Source organism: Salvelinus alpinus, chromosome 16 (genome assembly GCF_045679555.1).
Source record: "Salvelinus alpinus chromosome 16, SLU_Salpinus.1, whole genome shotgun sequence".
Taxonomy (NCBI): domain Eukaryota; kingdom Metazoa; phylum Chordata; class Actinopteri; order Salmoniformes; family Salmonidae; genus Salvelinus; species Salvelinus alpinus.
Genome location: NC_092101.1, coordinates 24047834 through 24068668, shown reverse-complemented (window position 1 = coordinate 24068668; position 20835 = coordinate 24047834). Strand labels below are relative to the sequence as shown.

The following is a 20835-nucleotide window of genomic DNA, read 5'->3' as shown; positions in this document are numbered from 1 at the left end:
TTACAGCAGTTTGACGTCTCAGACAGCTCAATCAGAGAGATACACCTCCCCGGAATGAGTAATATAGATGATACATCAGAGGCAATCAGTAAAATGTATAAACTTTGCAGTAATTTCAGCATCACAAACTATGCTTTTCTCAGCCCATTCTACAGATCATAAACTGTAACTTGCCATAATTCACAATTCTGAAAGGTTTGATTAGGTCAGAGATCACAGCTTCTCAGGTTTGGTGCTCAACTGCAATGTAGGGCCATTAATCATGTGTGCTTTTGTGGAGACAATTGAGAGTGCCACCATCACATTGCTGGCTGCTGTGACCATGGTTATACTCTACTCTGCCAATGTGAAATCCAGGAGACAGGGAGGGCTTGGACTAGAGGGGTCAGGGACACGGGATGGGTGAAATGCAATGTTCCAGGAAAACACAAAGCTCAAGATCAAGCGTTTACTGTCCTTCATATGAGTTTGTAATCTGGAGCACATCAAAACCCTCCTATTCCCCAAGGTATCCACCCAGCCTTCACATCCACGGTTGAAACACCCCCAGCAGAGCCCACTTGCAAGTGTGTGAAGGAAGAGACCCTGAAAGCCGATTGCGTTTTAATAAAGTTTATTATCGGGTGGGAGCTAATCCTCACGGTAATCTCCCACAGCCCAAAGGAAAACTGGATTACTCACTTGCTATAATCCCAATGAAATTGTTAGGATTTAGCTAGCGCAACAGACCAGATGGTAACAGCCTTTTTCCTTCAACCTACAGACACCCCCACCACTCCTTACCCTACCCCCTTCCTCAAAACAAAACATTTGAATGTTACTCATAAAACCTCATGCAAAACATAAAGTGGAAAGCTGTGGAGGGACAGAAAAAAAAAGAATAATCTGGCATCTCAGGTACTTTGGATATTGATGGTATACTGTATGTACATTTGGTTTACATTAATCTCTAGTTGTAGAGATATAAAACAGCAGAAAGGTAGTTATAGTGTATATTCTAACAGTGCAACTTGCTCCAGGAGAACTATCAAAGTCCACTATTGAACAATTACAACGATGCAAAATCTTAGCAAAAATAATTTGATTGATTGAGATAAGCAAAGCAAAACACAGTATCTCGAGTTGAGTGAGACCAGTAAGCCTAATGTAATGGACACCAGCCAAAACCCCCATCCTGCTTATTTTGTAATCTGTGAACAAGTGCTGCTCTACAACACTTCATTCATGTCTAAACTCTATTGTGCAAAGCTAATTGGGACATGTAAGATGCACTAGCCAATCAGACAATAGCATGGTATGGCCAGTCACAACATAGACCACTTTGGATCAGAATGTGTGAACCATAGAATAAGAACTAATTCTATAGTGTGAACAATAAACATTAATCTGACCACACATACTATATATATATATATATATACACACACATTTTATCATATAGTATCTTTATTTATTTGGAAACATCCACTTGCTTTATGCTAAAATCAATATGGATAATCTACTTTCAGGCACTGTTTTTCCAAAATGACATTCAAGGCACATTTCTCTTTGTAAAATCACATTTTCTAATGGAGGTTGATTCCTTTCTAAGAATATAAAATAGTTGTTAGAGTACACAGCTTATAGAACTCTTTGGAAAGGCTGGCAGTGACAGGTCTAAGAGAAGAGCAGTGTTTCTCCTATTACATTAGGGCTTTTATCCATAAAACTCAATACAGTGATTCTTTTTTCACATAAATTAATTTGTCATTATATACAGCCTAAGAATTACAATAAATATCAAATAAACCCCTTTAGTTGTTTTCACAAAAAATCATAAAATCCCATTAATTCCCTGGTGTTTTAATTCATCCTTCAGAAGTGGTCAAAAAATGCTAAATATTTTGGGGTCATAAATTATTATCCTGAATGCAAGCACCATGAAGCAATCCATTGATGCGGAACATTACGAATCCTTCAGTTGGGAGGGTTTCGGAACTGACCACAGCGTCACAGTATGGGTAAATCTACAGTAGCATTGCCAGGTAATGTTGACTCAGGGCAGAGCCACCTTGGCCAGTCGCAGCCGCCGGCAGTTCTTGAAGAAGAGGTACATGGCCAGCAGACACATTGAGGACAGGAAGTAGAGGAGCACACACAGGCTGATGTCCAGTCTGGAGAAGCCCACGCTCAGCAAGGACATCCAGCGCCTCTTGTTAGGGTGCGGGTACATCTCCAGAGCCCCCTCCTCCTCTGACCCAGTGTACTTGCCCGTCAGAATCCTCTTCTGCAGCGTGTTGTGCTGCCCTAACAAGTCCGCCGGCTCCACGGGCTGCATCCCAAGCTGCAGCACTGGCCCCTGTTCCAGGCCGGCTCCAGGTTGCGGCTGCTCCTTCTTCTGCAGGGTCCTGAGTTTGACACGGGAGGACACTCTGGCTGCAGCGCGGAGGGCCTTGGCCTTGTAGTGCTGGTTGATGAAGGAGTCCAGGTCTACAATCTCCTCCTGGGGGGGCCTGAACTTCAGCCCCACGATGCTGGGCCTGCGCTGGGGCTGGTGGGACACATCTGCCTTGGGCTTTACCCAGGGTGGGGGTTCAGACATCTGCACCTTTTCTCCTGCCCTCTCTGCCTCCTTCTCTTCTGCTGGCTCTTCTTTAGCCACTTCTTCCTCCTCCTCCTCCTCCGGCAGTGGTTTGACCAAGGTGTCCTGGGTCTGCCTGGCCCTCCTCTCTGCTCCTCTCTTGGCCTCCTGCTCCTTCTCCTGATGCCTGGCGACCAGCCTCTCCTTCTGCCTGCTGAGGAGCTGGGCCGCCTCCTCCTCCAGGTAGTCAGAGAGGAGGTGTTCAGAGGAGAAGTGGGAGCGGAGGAAGGTGAGCAGCTCTTCCTGGTTCCAGGTGTGTTCTCCATTCTTAACCCCGTGGCAACTGGGACACAGCTCTGGGGACGGCCACTGGATTTTAGGGAAGTGGGGATCCTCACTCAGAGCACCTGGTCAGCAGGAATGAGACGGTTACTTAGGATGAGTAAGTGTGCTTACTTATCAGAGCTAACATAAATGATACAGATAACAACACAGTCATGTTGAGAGGGTAAACTGTTTGTGGAAATGTAAATGTATTAGGTAAAACTGACTGGTCCAATAGAAGGACATACTGATGACATCTCACACAATTAAACTAAACTGATACCAAGACAGAGGTATTTTTGCATGCAGAATCTATGTTGATGCTTGAATACATTACAAAGATCAATTTCTCCACATGGCTCATAATAAGCAGTAAGTGCAGTGTGTTTGCATCGTGTGTGTGGATGAGTGTGTGATGTCTCGGTGTGTGTGTGACAGTGTGACAGGGTCTAACAATGATCAATGTGCTTCTGGGACGTCCCGGAGGGAGGGGTGGCGAGATAATAGACGTCGTCCAAGCGGACAGCTACCCCACCCCCCCTCCCCAACCTCTCCCAGACCCAGAACCCCTTACCTCCACACCCCTTTGAAGACGGCCCACTCTCCAAATTGAATATGAAAGCAGGCACCTCCAGAGGGGAGCTCTCCTTTTAATGAATTACAATTTTTTTGCTTTACATGTTTTCTTTAGCCCCCCAAATGGAGGCATCTGCTAATAAATTGCTTGTCGTCGCCCATGCGAGAGGAAAGTCAAAGCTGCAGCAGTTCTGTCACTTTACAGCGCTGTCAATTTACATCGCCCGTCTCTCCCCCAGATTAATCTCAGTCATATGCATGTATGTATGTACTCTGCATACAGCACTTTACATAAGAGATACATCAATTTTACTATGTCCTGCTAGGCTTGGAGCCTTTTATACATTTCACCAGCGTGACAGCTTTCATATCCCGTCCCCTTATGACGACATGTCTTTGATGTCTCTATTCTAACTACCTTGCCTTTCATTTCCAGGGGTGACTTTAGCAATAGTACTGATACTATAGTAGCAATAGTATACTGATACTGTAACAAAGGCTTGTCAGGGAATGTCATTCAAAGCATCCCATAAATATTAATCAGGTATAAAGAAATATCTATTTACCACATCAAAATAGTTTCTTCAGCACTAATTCTCAATGTGGAGATCTACTGTACAGGACACAGAGGAGCACTATTAATGTAGGCAGACTGGTAGATTAGCAGAGTGATGCTCTACAAAGCAAACCAACAACATGAGGCTGATACAGTACGAGCTGCTCCAGTCCCCAGCAGCACTACTGAGAGAGCGTCCTCAGCATCTCCCTTCCCCTCCTCACTGAGCCCTGGCAGGCCCATGGCTCTGGTGTCTGTAGACATGCGTCTCTATCTCACCCTGTTGACAAGTGGCAACAGGACAGGTCTGCTGTTGCTACCGAGCCGGGCTCGGCTCAGGGTCTCTTTGTGCCAGCTAAATTAATTGCGTCGCTGCTTTACAAATAGGCCCCGCTTCATGCATGGCTGCCTCTGAAAGGAGGACAGTGGGAGCTGCTAAAGAGCCCCACTTTAGCGAGGAGGTGGAGAGGGAGGGGTGAGAGAAAGAGAGGGGGAAGAGGAGAGTACGTTCCCCCTGGGGAAGACTGGGATGAGAAGCAGAGGCGTGAGGGGGGTAGACCGACGGAGGAGATACTGCTACTCAATGCTACCAACACCCCTGCACCATCCCGTCCCCACCAGCCAAGCCCACCCCTTGAGGCCCTGCCCCCAAACCCCACCACACGTCACAACCTGAAGCATCCTGGTGAGGGATTACAAAACAGGGGGAAGCGTGATGAAGGTGACATGGCGTGTGCCAACTGCTGTCACAAGCATCTTGGAAATTGAGCTCTTGGGCTGATGGTCCTCGCTCTGGGAGATTGTTGCCATATCAATTGTCAAGCGAAGGATATGACTCTCTGGGGAGGGACAGACATGCAGTCCTAATAGGGAGGAGTGTCTGGGGACCAGGGACAAGCACAGAAGGTGACGCACACGCCCCTCTACCCTGTTATTCAGGACACAGGCTGTCCAGGGGATTGAGGATGGGGGAGTCACCACCATCACACAGAAACAACAACAATGTGATTCAACGAAGTGAGGTGATAATGACAGGCTTGTACCAAATAAACTCAAATGATGGCCCTAACAGCCAACTCAGCAGCCATATAGCCCTCATTAAAATGACACGGACATCAAGGCTGCAGTCTTGGCCGTTTGCAGTCTTTAGCACTACAGTTAAGGTCATAGATTTAGTATTTACTGTTGACCTGTAGTGAGCTCTAGACAGGCTAGGGCAGGGCAGGGATCTCAGTCTTCTGGAAGGAGGGCTAATCTCTGAGAGGAAGAAGAGAAGGGGGAGACTGGGTGAGGAGGAGTGAGGGGGGACAGCTGGTGTCTGCCCAGAGGATCGCCAGGCGTATTATAGCGATTTAGGGGTTAGGAGTAGAGTTGGGACACTTGGGGGGGGGGGGGGGGTCCGTAGGGGCCCTTTTAAAGGAGTGAGAGGCTGAAAGAGATCCTTTAGGAGGGAAGTGGGAGAGGGAAAAGTACAATGGCCTGTGGGAGCCACATTTATCTAACGTTATTGTATGGACAATGGTGGCCACTGTAGGAGACATTTCAATTTATCATACTACTCTATAGTAATATGATGATATATGCAAATTCTATACTTACTAATTAGCATATTATGATTTACGTGTTGGAGGTTCAGTCTTAAAGACCAATCGTCCTCAATGGAAGTAGCAGTAACATTTGTCATGCATCCTTACCTGCCAGTCTATTGTTTACGTGGTTATGGTGGGACCAGAGCCACAGCACAGCGGAGGACAGTGTCCCCACATGGGACATGCTCTCCTGGGCCATGTTCTCAAAGTGGGTGGCACATGCCTGACAGCCAAAGAAACTGTGGATGTATGACCTCATTGCCTGGAGCACCTCCTGGGGGTCTGGGGAGAAGAACGCATTGGAGGAGGAAGTTATTAGCAAGATTAAGCATACTTGTTATACACATCAGTGTACTGTTGAAAAGGAGTCTAATATTGTACATTTGAAAATTGCAGCAAGGAATGTCTGTATATTGTTTCGTATACATTTAGTATGGCTAAGGACATATGGGTTTGGCACAATGTAAAAAAGGTGCAAAGGTCCCTTAAAATGTTTTGCCAGTTATTATGAAAGGCTTAAAACATCAAAACATGGACAACAGACATGGACAGGGATAGTGAGGAATTCTTCAGTGCTAAACTATTAGTGGTTAATAACAGGGCAATAAAGGGCCTGGATCCTGAGTCCCCTGGGCATTCCCACGGTGCTCTGATATATTCCATGAATACCAGTATTTAGTCAATGTGCTCTGAAAAACAACCAGGTTGGCAGATGTCACCACCAGTACCAGCACCGAAATGTCTGCTGCAGGTTTTTGTTGTGTTTAATTCCCTACAGTAAAGCTTTATTTTGCCCTCAGATGATCCGTGGTGGTAGGGCGGAGGCCTAATCCAGAGGTCCATCCGCAGGGGGCCAGATGGACACCCCTGGTCCCCTGCTGGCCCATCTGCAGGTTATGTGCCCCCCTTTCCACCCCATCACATAAGCCCTGGTATTAAGCCCTCCAGGAGAGGAGTGCTGGTCAGCTGCCTCCATTATTAACCACCCATATTCCACTAATCTAAAGAAATCCCTTTTGACCCACCCACAATTAGGGACTGTTTCAGATGCTGTTGTGACAAGAAAACAGAACAAAAAAGAAAAAAGAGCTTTGTATAGGCTACTTACGGAATTTAACACTGAAGTAAGTGTGAGAGAGTTGTTGTGTGGGACTGTCTAAATGTTGTGCAAGTGTGTGCAGTTAAATACGGTCATTGCAAAATATTCCACTAAACATTCCAGGCTAATTTGTTTACAAAGCACTTGTCCCCGGTTGGTCACCCCCCACCCTGCTCTCCCCTAGCTGAACCATATCCCTGTATTGAAAGCAGCAGCCCCTGTGTGAACGCTGTACACTCTTCTGACTGGCTCAATGACCTGGAGGGATCTGTCCCCAGAGAGCCATAGGGGTTCTAACAGACTGGAAACACTTGTGTCATGGTTCATCGCCTGGGCACACTCACTCCTCTAAGACTGAATGGCTGCTGACTTCTGGCCAATTTCCTAGGAGGCGATGGGCTCTAAAGGCCGCATTAACAGGCTAACATGGCAGGAGGACTTGTTTTAGCTTCTAACAACATCCCTTTTCCACTTACTACCATTGTCCCAGGAACATTCCTCTTGAATTAACTGAAGTTTAGTGATCATGTAATCATAAAAACAAAAATAGCTGTTGTTCAGTGAGTTTTCCTACCTTTGCCAGCAGCTTCCTCGGCCTGTACAGTAAGGACATGGAAAAGGGTCCACATGCCACAGGGGTACCTTCTGAAGTGGGGCTTGGAGCCCTGGCAGCCCACCCACCTCACCCCCTCTGGCAGCGCAGCATTAGGTACCTGATCACACACAAACGCACACATTTACAAGCATTTTTGCTTCGCCCGCAATAACATCTGCTAAATGTGTGTATGTAGCCAATCAAATTTGAATATTTGATTTGATTTATTTTACTTTAACACTAAGATTGATTGATGTCGCCCTTTCTTCTCATAAAGCGGTTTCCATATAACCTGCTCTATCTGAGGATTCTTAATAAGAGGTTAGTTTACATTAATGAAAACAGGCCAAGTAAGTACATGGAAAATACATCTATGATTTATTTTACTGCAACATGTCATGTTAAGTGGGAGCACGTTCTATGCCATACTATTCTCATTCTATATCATGGCGATTCCAGGTTAATGGAAACGCCTCAACAGAGTGGTGAGATTGTGTTCAGGTCAAGGGAAGGAAACACTGCTAAAACACGCTTTGATCAAACAGCATATTTCTGACATATTGTCGTTTCCTCCCTGCCACTGCCCAGGATTGCAGAGTCTGTGATTGACAGAATTACTTCAAAGTCGATAGTAAAGATTCGGTGTGTGTATACTGTTCGACACCAGTCCATTTCTTAGAGGAGCTGGTTCATACCTCTTCATTGATTAATTGATTCGGCTGCTAAAAGCTAATGATGTCACTAAGTGACTGGTCCAATTGGGGAACCTATAGGCATGTCGGCTTAGATCCAAAGTCAACAACACATACATTTTCCAATAATACATATGCTGGCACAAGGCTCACAAGATTCATTTACAGCATTACATAAACCTACTTCCCTGTGTGCTGATACTCTATGCCTGAAATATTTCAGCTATCATCTATAAAATCACTTGACTCTGGCTCATCAACAATATGGTGAGTGGTTCTGCCTCAGGCTTGTCTGATTGGCTGGCGGGTTGACCCCTCACCTCTGCAGTGTTGTCCAGAGCGTCCCTCAGAGAGCTGTAGGACAGCTCTGTGTCCTTCTCACCCTTCAGCCACGTGTCCACAGACTTCAGCAGGTTGTTCACCACAGGACGACCAGGGAAGTACTGCCCAAGACAACATTACAGGTAAACATCATCATCATTAACTCCTCTCATTTAATACAATAGACTCTTAAACAGTATATTTTGTACTGTGTGGTAATAGATGATTATTACTATGAGTTGGAAATCCATCTGTCATGCCATCTGTCTGAGTTTAGAAATTTCACCTAAACCCGCTTTTGCCATACTTAACGTGTAATGTTTTTTTCCACTAATTTAGTAAAAACGACAGCGTATAAGACACCGGAGAATTTGTCATGACTGTTTCTTGTACTGTTTGTTTACGTTCTCTAACCTCTGCCGTTGTCAAGAAGTAGGTTGAAATTTTGGCCAAAAAGGCAAACTCAGCTCCATCATTCATTGAATCAGATGGCTTATTCATCACAAAACCCACTGATATTGCCAACTACTTTAATGACCTTTTCATTGGCAAGATTAGCAAACTTAAGCATGACATGCCAGTAACAAACGCTGGCACTACACATCCAAGTATAACTGACCAAATGATGTAAGTGTGGAAGAGGTGAAAAAGTTATTGTGGTCTATCAACAATGACAAGCCACCGGGGTCTGACAACTTTGATGGAAAATTACTGAGGATAATAGCAGATGATATTGACACTCCTATTTGCCATTTATTTGATTTAAGCCAACTAGAAAGTGTGTACCCTCAGGCCTGGAGGGAAGCAAAAGTAATTCCGCTACCTTAGTAAAGCCCCATTTACTGGCTCAAATAGTCGACCAATCAGCATACAAGCAACCCTTAGTAAAAAATAAAAAGGGGTTTGACCAGATACAAATGCTATTTTACAGTAAACAAATTGATAAGACTTTCAACACGCTTATAGGGAAGGACATTCAACAAGTACAGCACTTAAACAAATGACTGATGATTGGCTAAGAGAAATTGATTAAAAAGATTGTGGCGGCTGTTTTGACTTCAGTGCGGCTTTTGAAATTATTGATCATAGTCCACTGCTTTACACCCCCTGCTATATTGTGGACCAAGAGTTACCTGTCTAACAGAACACAGGGGGTGTTCTTTAATGGAAGCCTCTCCAACATAATCAGGAAAATTACCATTGGCTCAGAACAGGGCAGCACGGCTGGCTCTTAAATGTACACAGAGAGCTAACAATGATATGCATGTCAATCTCTCATGGCTCAAAGTGGAGGAGAGATTGACTTCATCACTACTTGTTTTTATAAGAAGTGTTGACATGTTGAATGCACTGAGGTGTCTGTTTAACCGACAAGCACACAGCTCAGACACCCATGCATACCCCGCAAGACACACCCATGCATACCCCGCAAGACATGCCACCAGAGGTCTCTTCACAATCCCTAAGTCAAGAACAGACTATGGGAGGCACACAGTACTCTATTCCACATCAGGTAACTGATGCAAGCAGTAGAATCAGATAAAAAAAACAGATATTGAACAGCAGGGAATGTGAAGAGACTAACACACAGGTACAGACACATGCATGCATACACACACACACACACACACACACTCTAAACACACGTACATTGAAATATTGTTGCATTGTGGTATTATACATTTTGTATTGTAGATATGTAGTGGTGTAATAATGTTATATGATGTACTGTTTTATAATTTATTTTATGTGTGATGGAAGAGCCTTAATATGTTTGGACTCTAGGAAGAGTAGCTGCTGCCTTGGAAGCAGCAAATGGGGATCCCTAATAAATACAAAGACAACATGGTGTGTGTGGAAATATAACACTGCAACTAACAGTGGGCCACTATGGGAGGCAGGGAGGAAATCCCAGTGCCTTGTGTTTGAGACAGATGGTGACAGAAGAGGGTCAGCTGAAGACAGGGAGGCATTAACAACAGAACAAGCTGATTGGAGGTGTAAAGCCACTTCCGATCCTTAAAGAACCCTTACAACAGCCACCCTGGAAGACCCATCACTATACTGCTATTGACTAGATTCTACAGGTCGACCTGGATTTAACCCTAACGGCTAAGAGACGACCAAATAAACAGTAGGCTGTCATGGCAACCTTCTCCCATTCAAAACAGAGGTAAGATGTCTCAGTCACAATGGACTATTTAAGTTCATTAGCATTTTCTGGTGTTGTCATGGCGAAAACTACTTATGAGGAGCCTGTAGATAACAATCAAATCAGATGCACACACACATGTGCAGGCGTGTATGCACGCACACACCCACAAGAAACAGTCAGTGTAGTAACATCCAGCAGTGTGAACATGGTGGACCTGGAAGTGGGCCAGTGCTGCCCTTTTGCGGCACGGGGGCACAAACCCATCAGTGCGACACAGAGGCAGGGGCCTGGCCCAGCCTGGCCGGGAGGGGACAGCATCCCAGAGGTGCACCTTTTTTGATTTGTGCTGCAGAGTCTTTTCAATTTGCCCTGGCCATCTGTTCAGCAGCGTTTGGGTGCCTGGCTCATGGTTCTATTCATCACTCTAACTGGATCTCCATTACACCAGGCCCACTTAAAAAGGCACCTGGAGATTTACTTAACCCCTGTGGCCCACACAGCCCCATACAGGGTTTGATTTGCTCCCTTAATCTGAGACATTCAGCTAAAAAGATGGTGTTTGGGTATTCACAGATACAGATACCCAATCCTGTACTACAGGTGGGTTGTTAACAGGAAACAAAAGAGGTCCCCCGTCTGCTGCTGCTGAGGAGGACAATTAGATCATCGGCCGGGCGGCTGAGACGCCTAGGTCTGGGGACTACTGGGCACTAACCAGGCTGAAAAGCTCATTAACACACATTTGAATTTAACAGCGAGGAAATTGGGGACGGGCAGGCAAATGGGCTCTGCTCACCAGAGCCAAACACTTAGCATGTTCTGCTCTCCACCTGCGTATCGATTTCCTAAATCATAAGCAAAGGCCAACATATTTGGCTGGGAAATTAGTAGTAATTTGGTCTGAAGTATTTGATTGGCAAACATGAACATATCAAGTGTGATGAATCAATGCTACAGTATACTGTATTCCCATCATGAAGGATCTCTCCGAGTGACCTCTTCTCTGGTAGTATACCTCTAACCACTATCAGAGCCCCCACCTGACCCCCAAACCTAACCCCCTGCCCCCTCCCCCAGCCTCTCAGAGGACCATGACAATCCACTTCACCCGGCAATATGTCATCTTAAATCCGATTAGTATCAGCACTTGAGAAACCGCAGTCTCCTCCGAGAGACGTTCAAAATAGAATGCATCTGTCGGCCTGGCCCGGGGAAGCCCTTTTTAATCCTGCCTCATTCAACCTCAGGGACCAATATACATGCCACTGAGTAAAAGCTGCCTAACTGCTTCCCTGCATGCAGCAGCCTAGTGGACCTATCTGTCATGCCCACAGCCCAGCCACAACCCAACAAACAAAGGCCTTTGTCCTACTGGTGGAGTCCAGAGGTTGGTGGGCTACCCTTACAGTATCACTGAGGCCAATCAGTTAACACAGCCACATTCCACCACCATCCACCTCTGCTAACTGCTAACCTTAGCATGGACACACTGAGCCATGCGCCACAGGAGAGAGATGGATTTGGGCTCAAGCTCCACCCTAAATCCTTGTTTTATTCCCTGGCCCTCCCTCCCTTGCTGCAGGAGGCTTCTTTCAAGAAAGCAGGATAGAAACGGTAATCCTAAAACCTCTTTGTAATGCTCTCATGCTTCCCAGATCCACTTTTTAAAATCCTCATATACATGTATGGATTCATAAATCTGGATTCTGGTTGACAAGACAGTAAATCTAGTAATATTACAGCGCAAGAAAATATAACTTGTTTACGTCCTGTCTGGGACAGAGATGCACTGTGATGTGGGAGCACACAGCACACCACAGATTCTATTGACAGCTGAGCGTGTCATCGGTATGAGACCAGCTGTAGGTTTTGTGCACAGTGACTCATTCTCAGGATGATCCAATTACACCAGTCACTCTGGAAGTTTAAGAATCTTAGTTTGCTGTGACATGCCGTGCGTGTGATCGAGTAGACGGGTAAACAGTGCTGTACAGTCTGCCATTTGGTCATAACACTTGAAGGGATACGAGAGATTGAGCATGAACAGACAGACCATGGTTTTATACACATGGTTCACTTGTCTGTATTGGTCCAAACCATCCCTAAGACAGGTTGAATACAACCCCTTTGTTGAGGCAACGGTCTGACAAACGTCAATAAATACTGCTGCAATGCCTGCTTTCTCTGCTACAGTCTCAGCAAGGACATTGTTGTGGGGCACTGACAAATACCACAGGGAGTTTGAGGTATTGACAAAACAAACTAGAGTTAATGGGGGGGCTGGAGAAAAACCCTCCCACAGTCCGTTCAATCCCTCCCTAGAGAGTCTGAAATAATCACAGAGATTGGTGGTGGAGAGGCCTGATGCCTGATGCACAGCCAATACGAGCAGGACTGGGGAGGTCATTGTCTTGGGATCCCTGGCACACTTCTGGGTAGCATAGAGCTGGGAGGGGAGGTGAGGGGTGGGGGCAGGGGTTTTACCCAGTTCTAAGAAATCCTAATCAGGGTATGTCTGCATACAAAAAAAAGAGGTGGGGATCCAATGGGAAGCAAATAAAGTATTTCCCCAAGAGAGCCTTTTGTGACCTGTCAAGTCAATTACCTCCAATTTGGGGTTCACCATTGAGAGTGTCATTCCTACTGTGATACACATTTTTGGGTGTGAAGGTATAAGCATGTAAAAACTATATAATAGTAAAGTTATTGTACACTTAACGGTATTACATTAGGAATTTTGAACCAAGTAACAATGGCACTTGTTCATTTGGTGAATTATATGGACCATATTTTCATATTTCTTTTTAAAGCAAAACTGAATTAGAACTAATTATGCAGCTAAATGGAAGGCCTCTGTTTCACAACTGATATCCTTGAACAAATCCAAAGCACTGTCTCACTCTCCCTCTAGTGGTATGTCGTCATAACTGCATAGCCCTGACAACAGCCAGCCAACCATCTTCTTTAGGGCTGATATGAACAGAGAGAGGATGAATGGGTGAGGTTAGTGTTCAGTGTGGGTATGGTTTAGTTTCAGTGTGAGCAGCAAACCTGTCCACTCACCTTCGCTAGTACTGAGATGTAGCGTTGTAGTGTGCTCAGTGCCTCTCCTTTGATGACAGGGTGAGCTGCCAGCTCCACTCGCAGAGAGTAGTGCAGAGTAGACTCCAGGTCTGCCATATACACACGAGACCTAACGACACACACAATTCAACATTTTTGTCATGGAATCAATGGGGTTACATTGGTAAATCTTACACCTAAAAATTAGGAACTTATTTTTCTGGACACCATTACTGTTTTGTCAAGTTAAAATGCTTTACCTGTTAAATGGTCTCAATTGGTCCTCTGTTGTGTTTTTCGCAAGGTCAGAGGTCACTGGCAGTGACTTTCCGGCCCGCACTACCCCAGGAAGCCTCTGGAGGGCGTAGGTGTAGAAGGTCCGGGCCTCAAGTTGTCTGGAAGAAAGCCAAGCAGACAGTTGAGTTCACAGTTAGGGCTGATGAATTTCTATTAATCTGGCACCAGCCACAGGAAGATTTTAACCATGGAAACAGGTGAAAAATCCTTCCCACTAGAATAACAACACAGACCTCACAGTATATTGTAGCTACAGTGGAAAAATACGGTTTTTAGCTTCTCTGTCTAGGAACAGGATACAAGTGGTTGCATGTGCCAGGGCCTGCCCTCAACAGACCACAGGTGGGCCCCTGGTCTCCTCACTAAGCCCTCCTCTCTCCTCTGGTGAACAGATGGTGCTGAAATACCATCGCTGATCATTTCCCTCTCTACTAACCCTACAAAAGGAACAAAAAGACTGATATCCGTCTCCCTGTTCTTACCAGCCAGCCAAACCACCCTGTGGACCAATGAGAGCAGGAGGACGCTCCAGGCCTGAGCTCGCCCGGCCCACCCCTGCCTGGGACTCAATTACACTAGACTCGCTGGGTCGCTATTCATTGTGGGGTCCCCAGAGCACAGAGGCACGCGTCAGAGGGGGGAGAGGCACACGTCGGAGGGGAGGGGCCGTTTTCACCTGGGAGAGGCACACGCATGACGGATGTGCGACTCCATTCCCCCCCCCCCGGATCAATCACGTATTCAATGGGCGACCATCTGTCGCAGCGCGAGGCAACGTTGGGGTGGTTTGGCAGGTGAACCGCAGGAAAGGAACGCTATTGTATCCATGCAATAAATTAAACCCCCTCTGTACGCCCTGGAAGAGGGGGGAATAAATAAATCAGCAATAAATCATTTCCTTTTTGCATTTGTCAACTAAAAAGACTCCTCTTGCATGCCAAGTTATGGAAATAAGCAAAACAAAGTGAAAGAAACAACAGATTAATTCACAGGGTGAGGAATCATCATACAAAGTATTATGATATTGAGTGATAATAATAGAATATTTTAATTCCATGATCCCATTAAGAGGCCAGATGTTAAAAGGCATCCTACTATAAAAATGTATAACACAACAAATTTCACAACAAGATTGTTGAGTATTGAACTGTGAAAATAGAAAATAAACTCTTGATGAGTAGGTACATTAGGATCCAGACTCTGAGGAAAGCTGAAAGTGATCTGCAGTTCTGTCACATATTGTGATGGTATTAGAGCAGTCACTCACACATGGAGCCTGGTGAAGATCCCACTAGGATAGTACAGGTAACAGGAGGGGAAGTCGGTCACATTCAGTTTAGCCACAAGGCCATCCTCAGTGCTCAGGACCCTCCGCACAGCTATTTTCTCATACTGCAGTAGGTCCAGAGTCAACTGGTGAGGAAGAAAAACCAACACAGTAATGACCGACTGTCTGCATGTTGTTTCAAATTGGTTGTACTAGGCACACAAGTACACTGTTGACATAGTGACACACTTGACATAGTGACACACTTGTTGACAGAGTGACACAGTTGACATAATGTTTGTCTACTATACAGCAGGGGTAGGCCACTAGATTCAGCCGGGGGCGATTTTTTTCGGGGCTGATGGTCGGAGGGCACAATGATTTGTACATTTCAAATTGACCACAACTAAGTCCAAAAATAGATTCTATTAGAAAATAAAAATGATTATGAAAATGAGACATCACCACATATCTCAAATGTTTATATATATTTTTTAATTGTGGGAATTCGTGGGAACAGATTCCCCCCCCCCCCAGTTTTTTTTGAGGGGGGGGCTGAATCAAAATTTAGGGGAGCCAAAGAAATATCACTGTCTTTTGCCAACACCTGCTATACATAGAAAATGTTTTTCGTGTGCTTGTAAATGTTAACCATTTGACCACCCCACGATTTTTTCTCCTCCATTTCCCTCTGAGGAGCATGTAGCTTGACTGTTGCTAATTAATTCTTACCTCTCTGCCCACATATGAGTTAGAGGTCTCAAAGAGCAAGGCCAGGTGTCCCACACTGTTTGTCTCAAAGAAGTTGTCGAGCTCTGCTCTGCTGTGGAGCGAGGAGGATAATACAATTTACATAGGGACCACAACATATCACTAATAGTTGACGATTGAAACATCAAGTACATTTCTATTAAGACTTCATAAAAATTGAACAACAGCACAATCTGAGCATTGACATGTAACACACATGACAAGTGGTATAGCGCCTTCTTCAAAAGAGGAAGAAGACTTCATGATCTAACACTTTCATTCAGAAAAGAGGAATCAACGTGACCTCCTGACTGTTTTCTTTATTCTACTTCCTATGTTATCAACCATTATCTTGTAAAGTCACGGAGATAAATAACGCCAAAAGTAAAACTCAAGTGTCTCTTATGACGGGTTGGAGGAGTGTGTGAGTATATGTGCTGTGGCACAACCCAAGACACCCTCACTTATCCATGAAAACCTTTAAACCAAGGGTGGTATTGTCACAATATAAATGGAAATCATGATGGCCTAGGCCCTAGAGGTAGTGTTTGTGTGTGTGTGAGCGCTAGGGTGTTTGTGTGATCAGAAGATGCTGCCTCTCCTGCATGTATGTTTGTTTAAAAAAAGAAGGAAAAAAAGAAGAGGCTGCCTCACCTAGCAGTCTCCAGAGGGGGGCAGGCAGGGGGCCAGGGAACCGCATGGGTCTCCATCTTATCGATGATCTTATGGCGTAAACCCCTCACATTAGGAGGAAATCCTGGGAGGATACAGGCACACAGGACTAATAAGAGAACATGTAGAAAAACGTAGAAAAACACAGTTCAAAACTTCTCATACTAGCCATTCCCCATCACCATCTGCCCCAGGAATTATCTAAAAATGTGTATTACCTCTGAAACCTTCTCCCTTGGAGTCAGGTTTGGAGTAAGCGTGGAAGAACTGTCAGAGGGAAAGAAAGAGAGGATCAGATGGCAGGTCGCCACATGTTGACCACTGGGAGGAACAGGGGACACCCCTCCCCATTAAAACCCATTCCTACTTTAAATCACCTGCAGATGTTGCAGCTCCCTCATTCATTCAGACAAATGGTCTCCTTGATTTGACTTTCACCAGACCACAAAAGAAGAACTCAGACATTTATTGACAACTAATCTCAAGTGAGTGTATTGCTACCTGAAACGTAACACTGTTAGGGTTTATGAGTCAAAATAGCTGATAATGAATGACTCACAATCTGTGATATGGTTCATTTTTAAACATTGGATACATTGGTTCCTGTGAGGTAAGACACTGAAAATCCATAAAGCTGGTGGAATATAACAGTTGAAGTACCTTCAGTGTTGGGTACCCCCTGACACCAAAACGGGAACAAATCGGACCATTATCTTGATTAGCACAGTCTATGGCAGCTAAATCCACAGCCGGTTTCCACTCTAGGGAGAGACATTATAATTAGTTTCAAACTCAATGCACCAAAAATGCATATCTCCATACGATAGGGGTTATATAAATATTCCTCTGATTACTACAACTTCTAAGCATATACAATTATTCCATATGATCAGCAGGAAAGCAGGCCAGAGGCTGGTGGCTTCTCTCTTGATCTGAGGCCTTAAAACCTGCCTCATGGTTTGGGCCTGCTGCCAAGAGGAAACTATGTCCATTTCAAACTAACTGCATGGGATTATTTTCCTGTTACACAGTTAATTGGATCCTGCATATAGACTGAGACCTGAAATGCCAAAATGTATTCTAATTTGGGATTCCAAAGGATGGTGTTTGAACAAGAGTAGCTATGAGATGGACAGAATGCAAATTCCTAAATCACATCATATGCTCCAATAATCAAATGTAGAGTCTGGAAGCAACATTCTTTCCGCAATATTAAGCTGATCCACCCCTTTAAAAAAATAAAAAATGTAGAGTCTGCCTTAGAGGGGAGGGGAGGGGGAGGGCTGAGATACTGGCTGTGCTGAACTCTGAAAAACAACAAGGTCAGCATCACACAGCTTTTATCCCGCAATTTACATTTTAAAGTGGAATAATACAGGAATATAAAATTAAAACAATTGTTAATAATTGCTTTATTTAAAAAAAAATGCAATAAATACATTTAAAAAGTCTGCATAGACTAATAATTTTTGTTTTAGAAATTGGATACTACACACGGTCTCAATTTGCACTGGAGTTTGATGGGCATATAAAACATGAATACATACACTGCATTCGGAAAGCACTCAGACCCCTTGACTTTTTCCACATTTTGTTACATTACAGCCTTGCTCTAAATTGTATTTAATTGTTCCCCCCCCATCAATCTACACCCCCATAATGACAACGCAAAAACAGGTTTTAGAAATGTTCACAAATGTATTAAAAATAAATAACTGAAATTTACATTTACATAAGTATTCAGACCTTTTAGTTTGTACTCTGTTGAAGCACCTTTGACAGCGATTACAGCCTTGAGTATTCTTGGGTATGACGCTACAAGCTTGGCACACCTGCATTTGGAGAGTTCCTCCCGTTCTTCTCTGCAGATCCTCTCAAGCTCTGTCAGGTTGGATGGGGAGCGTCACTGCACAGCTATTTTCAGGTCTCTCCAGAGATGTTCGATCGTGTTCAAGTCCGGGCTCTGGCTGGGCCACTCAAGGACATTCAGAGACTTGTCCCGAAGCCACTCCTGCATTGTCTTGGCTGTGTGCTTAGGGTCGTTGTCCTGTAGGAAGGTGAACCTTTGCCCCAGTCTGAGGTCCTGAGCGCTCAAACAGGTTTTCATCAAGGATCTTTCTGTACTTTGCTCCGTTCATCTTTCCCTCGATCCTGGACTTGTCCCTGACGTGGAAAAACATCCCCACAACATGTTGCCACCACCATGCTTCACCGTAGGGATGGTGCCATGTTTCCTCCAAACGTGACGCTTGGCATTCAGGCCAAAGAGTTCAATCTTGGTTTCATCAAACCAGAGAATCTTGTTTCCCATGGTCAGAGTCCTTTAGGTGCCTTTTGACAAACTCCAAGCTGGCTGTCGTGTGCCTTTTACTAAGGAGTGGCTTCCATCTGGCCACTCTACCACAAAGTCCTGACTGGTGCAGTGCTGCCGAGATGGTTGTCCTTCTGGAAGGTTCTCCCATCTCCACAGATGAACACTGGAACTCTGTCAGAGTAACCATTGGGTTCTTGGTCACCTCCCTGACCAAGGCATTTCACACTGATTGCTCAGTTTGGCTGGCTATCTCATAGATGATCAACGGAAACAATGGAGCTCAATTTCAAGTCTCATAGAAAAGGGTCTGAATACTTATGTAAATAAGGTATTTCTGTTTTGAATTTGTAAGACATTTGCAAACATAAAAAAAAAAAACTGTTTTCACTTTGTCATTATGAGGTATTGTGTAGATTTAAGGAAAACCCGTAATTGAATAAATTGTAGAATAAGGTGGTAACGTAACAAAATGTGGAAAAAGAAAAGGGGTCTGAATACTTTACGAATGCACTGTAAGTGAAAAACGAAGACAAATTGATGGATCCATGTCGCAAGAAAGAACATTTAAATTTGTTTAACCCATGACTTGTACACTTAACACATGACCAGTCAATTATGATTGGTTTACTAACAACAACCCGTTCAATACGTTGTAAAAACCCCGCCTACGGTACTGTTTATGAATGGGCTTCCAGATTATATCAAATTCATGAAAATGTGGTAATTTAAGATACATCCAAATTATATTCGTGCCTTAATTTAATTTAATTAACCTGATGCCTTTAATGAACGTTTTCGATTGCGTTTTTCTCTTCGTAATCGAAACCTATATAGAAGGCATTGAGTAAAAGTTAATTAATACACGAATATAATTTTACATCTTAAATTACTACATTTTAATTAATTTGATGATATAAACTTGAAACCCGTTCAAAAACAATACTAGTCTTACACCAGGAAGTAGGCGAGACTGCCATAAGCCAACACTGAATATTATATTACTGGAAAATGCAAACCAACCTTTAATATCGCTTGCGAGACTTTTCCATACGGGAGAAAAAGCAATACAATGCCCGCACCAAGAGGCGTAAAACTCAACAACCAGTGCGGCTGTAGAATTGACCAAAACGCTGTCCACATTATCCGGGGTTAAAACGACTACCTGATCAGAAGCGGTGTACAAGCCAGCTTCGGTGGTAAAAGGAAAAAGGAAACACACAAATAAGATAGTAGATATGAATGACTCTCTCAAATTTGCGTGTATTTTCCCTGTAAACCTAGACGTGGCACGGTAGCAGCGCCACGCCATCTTCGTATGCTTTTCTGACAGCTACCAGGTCCGAGCAAGGCAACCACTGTATATGAAAGTTATAGAAACTTTTTCACTCGTCCAACTCCCTCCCCCAACCTCTGACCGCCGAAGAAGCAGGGCTACATTCATAAACAAGGACGGAGGTGATATAATTGATTTGAGCTTTGTTGATGTGAGTTGATGCATCCATATGTGAGAATACTTGTGTCTATGTATTTGAGAGTGGTTACATTTCTCCCCATTCCTCAGCTGTTTACGAAAAAAGTGGCAGGGATGCCTTTGTTTGAATCACAGATTGCCCCTTTAAAAGGGGTTGGCCTGCAGAACGTATTCAATGTCTATGATCCAGACTTACTATCTGATAATTGACTTAAACATCTAATAATGACTTCTCATAATTATGACTTAGTAAGTCATAATGAGATAGATACCACCTTATAATTAAAACGTACTTCTCAATTATGATGATTTACTATCTCACAATTGTGACTTAGTATCTCAAAATAATGAGTGCTCATGATTATGACTTACTACCTCATGATAACTCGTAGTCAGACTTCCAAATGCAAATTTCCATTAAAAAAATTATGACAATGTGTGGGGTATGGGAAGTTCAAGGTGTAACAGGACACAATAATACACTTATAATACACCTATGCAAATCACTCAAACAGCTGAAAGGCAAGCCACATT

General features: G+C 44.2%; 1 protein-coding gene across 2 annotated transcripts; it reads right to left on the bottom strand.

Annotated features, from left to right (window-relative positions):
• Positions 1–1428: 1428 nt before the first annotated feature.
• Positions 1429–20230, bottom strand: LOC139541169 (sulfhydryl oxidase 1-like). 2 transcript variants are annotated; one of them, XM_071345501.1, is made up of 12 exons: positions 19851–20230; positions 17177–17277; positions 16735–16783; positions 16499–16601; positions 15827–15914; positions 15095–15240; positions 13791–13925; positions 13531–13660; positions 8312–8434; positions 7279–7417; positions 5711–5887; positions 1429–2967 (listed from the first exon to the last, which is right to left on the bottom strand). In XM_071345501.1, the coding sequence occupies exons 1-12, from the start codon at positions 20137–20139 to the stop codon at positions 2036–2038; spliced, it is 2412 nt and encodes an 803-aa protein (XP_071201602.1). In that variant the 5' UTR covers positions 20140–20230; the 3' UTR covers positions 1429–2035. The 2 variants fall into 2 exon arrangements, with proteins under 2 accessions (XP_071201602.1, XP_071201601.1); XM_071345500.1 differs by having other exon boundaries at positions 15827–15917; positions 19851–20229.
• Positions 20231–20835: the final 605 nt, after the last annotated feature.